At 35.8% G+C, this 10,635-nt stretch overlaps 1 protein-coding gene across 6 annotated transcripts in view; it reads right to left on the minus strand.

Annotated features, from left to right (window-relative positions):
* The window catches only part of LOC110451822, a 185,852-nt gene that overhangs the window by 81,201 nt on the left and 94,016 nt on the right, over window positions 1-10,635 (minus strand). Inside the window, exon 1 of one of the 6 annotated variants that reach the window (XM_021500024.1) lies at window positions 6,089-6,302. The exons of the other annotated variants lie outside the window; for them this stretch is intronic. Coding sequence (XP_021355699.1) covers window positions 6,089-6,175 — 87 coding nt within the window. The 5' untranslated portion in view covers window positions 6,176-6,302. Of the gene's footprint in view, window positions 1-6,088; window positions 6,303-10,635 lie in introns of those variants that run through there. 6 annotated transcript variants of the gene reach the window in all.

Here is a 10,635-nt window from a genome sequence, read left to right on the forward strand (position 1 = left end):
TTTTGTACCAGAAAGTCAAGTTAATCTTCTGTACCAGTAAGTAGACTTAATCTTTTGTACCAGAAAGTCAAATTAATCTTCTGTACCAGTAAGTAGACTTAATCTTTTGTACCAGAAAGTCAAATTAATCTTCTGTACCAAAAAGTCGACTTAACCTTCCATATGAAATGTCGAAGTCAGTAAGATGTCTTAATCTTATGTACAAAATGTCTACAAGTTGTCTTAATTTTATGTACAAATGTCTACACATTGTCTTAATCTTATGTACAAATGTCTACAAATTGTCTTAATCTTATGTACAAATGTCTACAAATTGTCTTAATCTATGTACAAATGTCTACAAATTGTCTTAATCTTATAATTATGTACAAAATGTCTACAAATTCAGCAAGTCCCCATACATCTTCCGTACAAAATATTAACAAAGCATGTTGACATAAATCTTCTGTACAAAATGGCTACAAAGACAGCTAGCTAGCTGACTTCTGTTTCAGTAAGAAATATCTACCAATAATTCACCAGCTGATACTTTAACATTTATTGTTTATATTCCATTACCGTTTACAGTTTCACCACTCTATTTGCAGAATAATATTCATCTACATGTATCGTTATGATGCTGATTGCGATCATACCCCATCTAAATGTAGCAATATATGTTTTGAATGTCTTTTATATGTAACAATATCTATCAGTTCCTTTCAAGTGTCATTATTTCCTAAGGTAGTATAATTTAGTTTTGATTAAACAAAAAGCCTTGGAGACATTTGCAAAATTAAAGTAGCAGAGCTGAGCAGTAAACCACATCATATTTTTGTGCTTCATTCATAATTTGAAATCTTAAAACCTCAGCTAGTTTAAGGCTGCTATCCCCACCCTCTGTTTTGTACTGTCAACAAAAAAGAGTTCCAATTTATCTGGAATTTTTCTGTCATGGAGTTCTTTCCCATTTACTATAGCAAAAACAATATATTTGAAATGTTGACTTAATATATATTAATTTTGACTTACTTTAGTACTTTTTTTTCCAGGGTTTTACAGGAAAAATAATAATGGGTGCCACAAGTGCTGCAACCTGTAACCTTCTAGATCTAGAGCACCTTTGTTCCTGGCAGTTCATAATGTTTAACTTTTGCTGTCTTTCAGCAACAACTTTATTGCTGGGCATTTTTTTATTTTTTTTACAGCTGAACAAATGCAGTAAAAAGAACAGTGTTTTACAATGCTCTATACTTTTGTACCAAGAGGAAAATTATAATTTCATTCCCATTTCCTCAAACCCTCCATTTGGAATTCCGTGTTTGATAAAATCTGTAAGTGCACGATGAAGTGGGGTTACAGAACTGACAAGTCATGAACAAGGAGAAAATGGGGGCAATTAAGTACTCAAAAGTCGGTAACACATAGGGCACAAAAAACCCAAGTCTGACTTTAAATCTGTGACAGTAAGAATGTATTTTTTGTGAGGTAGATATCAGTGTCAGAAGATTCACAGGTTTGTTCAGTGAATCACTTCCTTCCTGGCTATAATCAGGGATATATCTCACCTATATATACCTATACTTAATACATCAACATACCTTAAGGTGGCTTGTCCCATACATTTCACCAGTCTTCCTTAAGGTGGCTTACACCATTTATTTGCTGTAGTAGAAATAGCCATGTTAATCCCTACTACAACTGAACTGAATTATCACTAATTATTGGCACTTTTGTTCTTAAATGATGCCGTTGATAGGTCCAACTGTGAAGACGAAAAATCTGTTTTAACGCGCCTGTCAATATAGTTTAGTCAAATATATTGTATTATCTGTACCTACACCTGTGGTTAGTGGTAAGATGTCCATGTAATTTGTTATTTATCTCAATCTAGGTGTTCTAGGTTCTACAGAAGTAATGGACCATGACCGTGTTAGGTCATCCATAACGAAATCATTCATTACACTGCACTGAACAACAGAACAAAAGTAAAACAAATACTGCTCCCCGACCTTAAATGACACATCACATACATGTCAACACCTAAAACAGAATATCAGCAGTACATGTGTACATTTTATAACATATCCCTATACTTGTACACTTATATAACAAAACATCAGTTTGATACATCCAAATTTATCAATCTTACACTTTGATGAAGTAGTCCCCCCCTCCCCCTACACCCTTCCCCTAACTCCTCCCTACATGTACCACATGACCACCGAGTTACAGTACTTCTGTTCCATAATCTTGTATCTCAGAGGGGATATGTATTAATGGTGTATTCTATTTAATTTGATACTCGTGAAAGTTTTTTCATGAAAAATATTTTTGCAAATGACCAATAATTCCTTTCGCACTTTGACCCATGATAACAGAACTTCTGAGGTCATCATCTACAGTCTATGATATCATGGAACATGTTTAGTGAAAAATAAAATACAGTAACTCTTTCTATAGATCTCATTAGGAATTACTGGTCCAATGATCCTGACCCTGACCCCATGACCCCTTTAATTACCATAACTTACCTGTTACTGGTCATTTTCTTGTTAATCCATAAAAGTCAGAAAATGAAACATTTTTTCTTTCCTTAAATCTCAGTTTATAGTACAGTTATTGTATTAAACTGTTTGTTAAAATGGTGTGAATAAATTCACAATTCTACTGGTTGTCTGGAACATGACATGAAACTTTGCTTCTGAACATGTCAATATTTCACAAACATACTTCCAAGGCCCTATAAGCTGATGAATGAACGAAGCTGCACTGTAACAGGAGGTTACCAGTTTAAACATCCCAGAAAAAAAGGTCTGTCAAGTAAGAATCTGGTTAGATGAATGGCAATTCAACTAATTCCCCCCTGTGTAGCACCTGGTTTCAGAGCCAAATTCTAGAAGATGACTTGAAATCCTAAATTTGTTCTCTAAATCTCACAAAAATCAGCATGTTTATAAATAGTAGTTTGTTTACAGTTTAAGTGAGACCATTGACACATCAAAGTATATGTTTACATACCTCCCAGCACACAGGTATAATCAGAGATTTATTTACAGATAATTGAAGACTGACGAATCTATCATCAAGTCTTATCACTAGGCCCATAAGTGTGAGAAGTCCTTTATGGCAGGGTGTAAAAGGTGGTCTCTGAAAACAGCTCACAGACCAGATACTTAGGGAAGCTCACAATTCAGTCTTAGAAAAAAAAATCACAAATCAGGGTTTTTGTCTGTCTATATATTAGGGGCCAAAAAAGGAAAAAAGCAGACAGATTTAGATGGTTCTATATGCTGTCATTTTTTAAAATAGCAAATTTCCAAAATACCTTGGAAAAACTTTGCTGACTCAACAAAATATCTTTATTCTTAAAAGCACTACAATTTCTTGATTCCGTTTCTGACGGTTCAAAAATATTTATGGGAACAAAATGTGTCTATAAATACCTGGGAAGCACTTCTCTCTGAAAATAACTTCAAAATCTCAAATAACCTCAAAGTCACACAAAATCCACCAAAGCATAAATACAAAGCCATATTTGCAGTAATGAGTCAGGGCACCTACTCTAACGTACTCTGAGAATGGTGTCTCAGGGGATTGTAAACACTGACCACTTGAATTTCTATCACAATTTCCTGATTTTTCTGTTCCAAATTTTACATTTTACTGAGTTGTCATAACAAAGATATTGAAAAAAAAGACAAAGATATCCATACGTCAGGTCAGGGAAGGTCATCTTGGTCTTACCCTAGCTAGGGTAAAGACTGGGGGATTCCCTTGTCATAACAATTGCAAGACATCACGTCAACGATGCAATGACGTCACATCAACAATAGCAGATCATGGAAGATAACTCTTATCTGCTGGAAATCATGAAATAAACATTTGCATTTCGTGAAATATCACTTGTATTTGACAATGGAGAAAAATAATCATTTCCCACTTAAGTATTACTACAGTTTTTTTTGTCTTACGTACACCCAAGGCAGTGGGGGATCCAGAGTTTTTTTTTTGAGTTTCAGGAAACCCCCCCACCCCGATAATTTTCTTTAAAAATCATGTATTTTCACCATTTTCCTCAATTTTCCCCACATGGAAACCCCCCCCCCAGGAAATTTGGAAACCCCCCCAGATAGGTCTCTGGATCTGCCACTGCAAGGTGGGGAAACATTATAATAGTCTTTGTCATAGTTGAAAACTAGTCAAAATATGAGGCATAATTTTGAGGAAAATGTGTCAAAACATAGGATTCTCCTACTCAATATTTACCCACACCCGGTGCCCTTATTATGTCTAATGTGTTAGATGGTTATACCTCAAAACCTCTCCTAAGATATATTCACTGGTAAATATCATTCCTATTTAAAAATGTCATTGGAAAGAAATTACACCATATATTCAAGTATTCCAGAAGATATAATATGCCTATTTTCAGTGACATATGATGTATCAATTCACACATATGTAACCTACATATATATATATGTTCAGCCCAGCCAGGGAAGCCCATTGATTTTTTATACAGATGCTGGGACAAAGAGGTTGATACTCTGGTTATATTGTATCAGTATATATATCTAGTCATCAATGTTCTGTATAAAACTATTACAACAGCCTCTGTATTACTGTATATCTATCTATACAGTCAATGTCTTTGTGTAAGTCTACAAATATAAAGAACCCACCCTCAGTCTTGATAACCATCTCTTTACCTAATACCTGTCTATAACGACCACCTCTTCACCTGATACCTGTCTATAATGACCACCTTACATCATGACACCTATTTATAATGACCATATCACAATATGACACCTGTCTATAGTGACCACTTATTCACCTAACACCTGTCTACAATGACCACATCCCAACCTGATACCTGTCTACAATGACCACCTCTTTACCTAACACATGTCTATAAAAATATTACTTGTATCTCCATTTAATGTTGAATAACCACCTATTTGCCAAGCACCTGTCTAAAACGACCACTTTACAACATAGCAACTGTTTATGAAAACATCCATTGTTTTTCCATTTAATTTGTGACAACCTCTTTACCAAGCACCTGTCTATAACCACCATCTCACAACCTGGTGGTTCAAACATATTTCTTTCCATTTAATGTATAACACAATCCAGTAGGTATTTACCTTTGTTTTTCCAAATACTAACACTGATTACCTCAACACAATTTTCTTATAGGATCATGACCTTGAAAGAAATATCTTAACTCTGCAAAAGGAACCTCCACTTAAGCCTCCAACATTCCTCATTCAGTCTGCCTGTTTAAAATTCTAAAATTCAACTTTCATTTGTGTTTTTATATATAAAAATTCTGCCATGGAATTTAGACAAAAAAGTATTACAACCTTACAGTTGTTGGTAAAGCTAGCTCATCGGGGAACATCCGCATCGTTTAAATACTTATTGATCTCTTAACCGCAACACAAAATCAATGCCTCCCGGTATAAAATATCGGTCACAACTACTAGTTGTAAAACAAGAACTGATTAGTCGGCACAAAATTGCCTGTTAAATCTGTTATATATACGAAAGCAATGTGGCAGGATTTGAGAAGCATTTGGCACAGATATTATTTGGTTACTCATAAACGATATTAGATAGTGCTGGTCACACCTTTTAACTGGCGGTCAGTGTCAGGTGGATATACCTGATTGAGTCAGCATGACTATCTGCCTACCAAAAGAGGTACCTGTTGTGTTAGGTATTAAGGTTGATTATGATGGTGCTAGTGATTGACCACCTGTCTATAGAGAGTCCTGAGGTTGGGGGGGTGAGGATGGGGAGAGAGCCCTGAGTGTGGGGAGAGAGCCCTGAGGATGGGGGTGGGGGTGGGGCTGCTGTTGTTACTCTTGCATCAATCTTGTGAAACACAAATATTATTTTTAATCTAATATCAAATCAATATATATAAATATTATACCTACTTTTCAGTTTACACTGTTCCACACTACATCTACCAGTGTCTTACCTTATAGTACACAAGTATAAGATGATGGTGTATTTTGTGTATCAAAACCAGCTATAGGTTATCAGTACTACACTTTTACAGGATATCCCAACAGGTGTAAAAATGTATACTTACAGAGCTAGGAGTCTGTTGAAAGCGGGGAAAATAATCCTCGAAGTCAAACACATCTTGGTTCTCGAATTCCAACAGTGACGTTTCCATGTTTTACACAGTACCATTCTATGTGACTCACTCCGTCCAGGAACATTCCATTTTATATTTTTTAACTTTCACACCGCCTTAATTTAGAAATGGTTGCTACCTTTCATTCATAAGGGCGATTCCAAGCAGGTGCTAAGGGATAGCTTAGAATCTTGAACAGCATAAAAGTGTCAAGTGCCAAACAGCTGAGGAAAATCTCAAACTCCAAATCTGTGTTTTGTTGTCAGGAAGTAACTGACTTAAGCACTTTTGCTGACCAATTCTGTTTTTGATCTGTAAGTTTCAGTGCCTGCTGTTTGGCTGTTTATAACCCACACAGATAAACAAGTGAGGTTAAACCATTCGTGTTCAAAACTAGATTTCGATACAGGATAAGTCCTGTATTATCTTCAAATCAATACAGATGCAATAATTTCCAAGAGTTTTAATATTAAGATACTGTTTTGACTTTAATAACCACTGAATGGCAATATTTACCAATCTGATTAGCCGTTTTTTTCCTGCGTTGTGAGTTTATATTCAGCACTTTTCAGTAAAAGGAAGATTGAAGCACCAACTGTAATATTATCTACCACTATGTCTTCCAAAATTCAAAACACAAACTGTCGGAAACCCTGCAGAAATTACAGGCCTTGTCTCAGATTCCCGTCTGGAGCAGACTGTAAATTATACATGGCGGGAACCATACTGAGACATACTAAACACAACATGTCTGGGCTCCATATCTACCCAAACTGTCACTGGTAGTCCAACATGGCCTATCAAAGATTTAAAATCCAGATCATGTCCGATGCTGCGACAGAAAGTAAAAGAAAAAACTTTCTTGAGTAATTGTACATTCAACCAATCTCCCGTTTTAGATGTTCACCACAGTTTGGTTGATGTCACATGTCATGTCCCGTTATCAATCTCTCGGAATATGAGACAAAACTTTACCATGATTATTGATATGTTGATGATATTTATGTTACGTTAATTAAATACAGAGATTCCAGCACTGTCACTATACATATCACAAAACCAAATCCATATACTTGATAATTGTCAAGAATATTTTCTGTATAAGATTCCTTTTTAAATATATCATCCAAATTAGTTTACAAGTTTCAAAGATCTCACAGTGTAATGGACCTTGTTGCGAATACTTCCGGACACATGACATATAAGATGAAGAGTACTTCCTCCTAGCTTTGCGTAAAATCACAGGCTGATGTAGCGCCTCTCTCAGTGCTGCACAAACAATTCCAAGAGCTGCAAGAGATGATGCAAAATAGAACTCCCACCCAAAAAAAGTTGCAGGAAATCGTAAAACAAAGTTGGAGGTGCGTCATCCCGATGTGTCTGGTTTACAACTTGTACCGTGATTAAGTGAGTATGCACCACAAAATCTGCTCACTCACAGCGGATACAGGGTCTCTATCAAATACTCAAAAGACAGGTACAGCCCGAATTACCATTCCCAGGGTCCCTGGTATATTAACATTCAAACAGCTTCTTAGCTTTCCCCCTGTATCACAGATCTACCAGGTAAAAATAAAGGTTCCTCACAAAAGCCTGCTTGACATTAATTGCCTTTTCCATTATCATAGCTAAATAAGATGGCCCAATCAGTTTCTTATGACAAACTTCATACTGTTCTAATGATTAAAACACTCCATGAGTAATATTTGTGTATTTGCTGAAGTTAAAAACAATTACAGAGTTATCAAATCGAGATAAAAAAAAATTGCAATCAATATTTTAGATAATTCATATTTCAAAAACCAAATCTCTGGAGCATTACATCAGTATTATATTATCGTGCAATATAAGATCTGCATTACAAAATTAAGTAATGTTTTTGATACATCAGGAAATCATCCTTTCCAGCTAGCTGATTCCACAAAATCTAAAATGTTAAATATGTGTCTGATGTGTATATATCTCCTGAGGCCTGAATTATAAAGAGATTGTAAACACAATCTGTTTCTGTTTCCGAGTTGACAAAACTCTGTCAGAAGTGTCGTCTGCTACCACACCTTAAATGGAAGTTGTTGATTGTCCCACTCTAAGGAGCTTTTGTTCAAGAAAAATATATGATATAAGACAATTTATTGTGCACGGTTCAAAAATATCTGCAAAGTCGCTTCCAAGCGTTGAAAGCATTCGTATATATCCTGCTAGACACACACAATATGAGTTTTGAAATCCCAAGTTGACTGCTGAGACAATTTATCTTGCAGCATGCATGATAGTTGAGGCTAACATGAGAAGTGTTGTCTGGTCCTACATTCACAGGGTTTCTCCACAAACACGACCCGATAAATCTCCAGCTTCCTCAGTCAGAGAAAGTGATTCAAGGTCCGAAGTGATGGCGATGGTGATAATCTTCAGACACATTAGTCAAACTGCCCAATGGAAGGAGCACATTCTCATCACCCGACAGACACAAAACCTGATATAAAAAAAAACTTTTTTTATCAGAATATAAATCTCCGAATGTCTGCTTCTGTTCCACTGCACACCTGTGATTTCCTGTAAATTGTCCTGAGCCAAAACTGCGTCTGGTTTATGTGTAGAGTTCAAAGACACCACTCCCACTCCCAAAGTCTAAACCAGGAATTACTTTCCGATTTAGTTACAAGGTAAAATAGCACTGGGAGTCCCTTCCCTCCATATGATTTGATGTGGCAACTAAATATTGAGTCCTTCTCAGGTAAACCTCCAGCACAGGTTATATTTCTATTGACTCGATACAGAAAGAAAACCAAAACTACCGATCCTGTGTCTCCGATTTTCTCCGACACCTAACTTCCTTGCGAGTGTCTCCGTTCCCGGTAGATAACATTCTCTCAGAGCCCAAGATTACTCAATCATTTACCATTCGCAGGTTGTCTGCTGATCTGATCAGCAAAAATCCACAACTTCTTTTACTGTCGTCTGCTCGGCTGATCTCTGTTGCTCCTAACACATTATTGGCTTTGCAATGTTCTGGCATATTCTCTAGAATCAGCTTAGGTTTTGCTCACAAATCAGAAAAAAAGTTGACTATGTTTTATCCATCGTTAATGCATCAAAAAATCTAGTCAGATTCTGGCATTCAAATCAATTTTACATTTTTTCCAAACCATAAAAAACATTGGACAAAATACTTTACTCTATCCATTAAGTCATACAGTAAGTCACTTTGCTTCCTTCTCCAACAACAGGTGCAAATATGTGACGAGAAGGGACCTCAGGCTCCAGGCAAATGTTTCATCCTCGCATTCCACAATTTGGTCTTTATCCTGTCGGCATTTCACGACTACAAGTTTCCTACCTACACACTGACATGGGCGTCTGGGGAAAAAATCCATATATAGGAGAGATGTTTGTACATGTATGTAGGGCTTATTTCATTTACTCCTAACCTGAGGGAGACCATTATGTGTAGATTTGCCTCTAATGTAAATATAATCAGTTGATTGTATGTGTAGAAAATATCTGCAAACCTGGCATAGATGTTATACACATGCACAGAATACTTACCCATTGTAGAAAATAAAAAAGAATTCTTTCTTTAAAACAAATATTGATTATATTTTCATATCTCGATTAACCAGTACATTTAAATTCTTGAAAACTGTTTACTAGGTAATTTTTGTGGGGCATTTATTTTTGCTGTATTCAGTCGCCAAAGATCGTGCTAAATTAAATACCAAGCAAATATTATTACCATGAATAAACAGTCATAAAAGAAAAGACCTTTTTATCCTTTCACAGCTGAATATGGGAGATAAAACATGAATTTGATATCAAATTTATGTTGATTGGTTAAACATTTGTAAATCAAATCCCATCAACGAAATACAACTACCTTCTTCAGAACAATATTTTATTCACCAATGTAATGTGAAATGTAATCCCTGAAAACAAGTTTTGATCATGACAACCACGAAATATATGCCCCACAAAATTAAACCATACAATGTGCAATATATGAATGGCAAAATATTTGGCTATTCTTTTTAAGTGTAGCCAATTTTTGTGTGCAAAAATAAATTGCTAAATGAATATTTCTCCGATACAACATGAAGACAAAAACATCCAAAGCTAAACTGTATCTCGAAACATATTGGTAGGTCTGAATTTTTTCCCGTTTTTAGGAGTGCAAGCTTCAGTTAATTGGAAAAGAATTTCAGTGACATTCTCAAAAGACACTCAATCCTAATTGGTTTTGTAAATTCCTGTGTTTCTAGCGACTGATGGAAGACACCCTCGGAGAAGATTTGATGTCTTTCTGTTGATGAGCTAATCAAGAAATATCGTAATGGAGATAAAGTCACGGAGGTGTAGACTAAGCTCTGTCTCCCAGGTAGACAGCTTACTTTAAGTCTATTTATAGATATAGGGAGGTGTAGACTAAGCTATGTCTCCTAGGTAGACAGCTTACTTTAAGTCTATTTATAGATACAGGGAGGTGTAGACTAAGCTCTGTCTCC

The sequence above is a fragment of the Mizuhopecten yessoensis genome, unplaced genomic scaffold (assembly GCF_002113885.1).
Source record: "Mizuhopecten yessoensis strain PY_sf001 unplaced genomic scaffold, ASM211388v2 scaffold6211, whole genome shotgun sequence".
NCBI classification, from domain to species: Eukaryota; Metazoa; Mollusca; class Bivalvia; order Pectinida; family Pectinidae; genus Mizuhopecten; species Mizuhopecten yessoensis.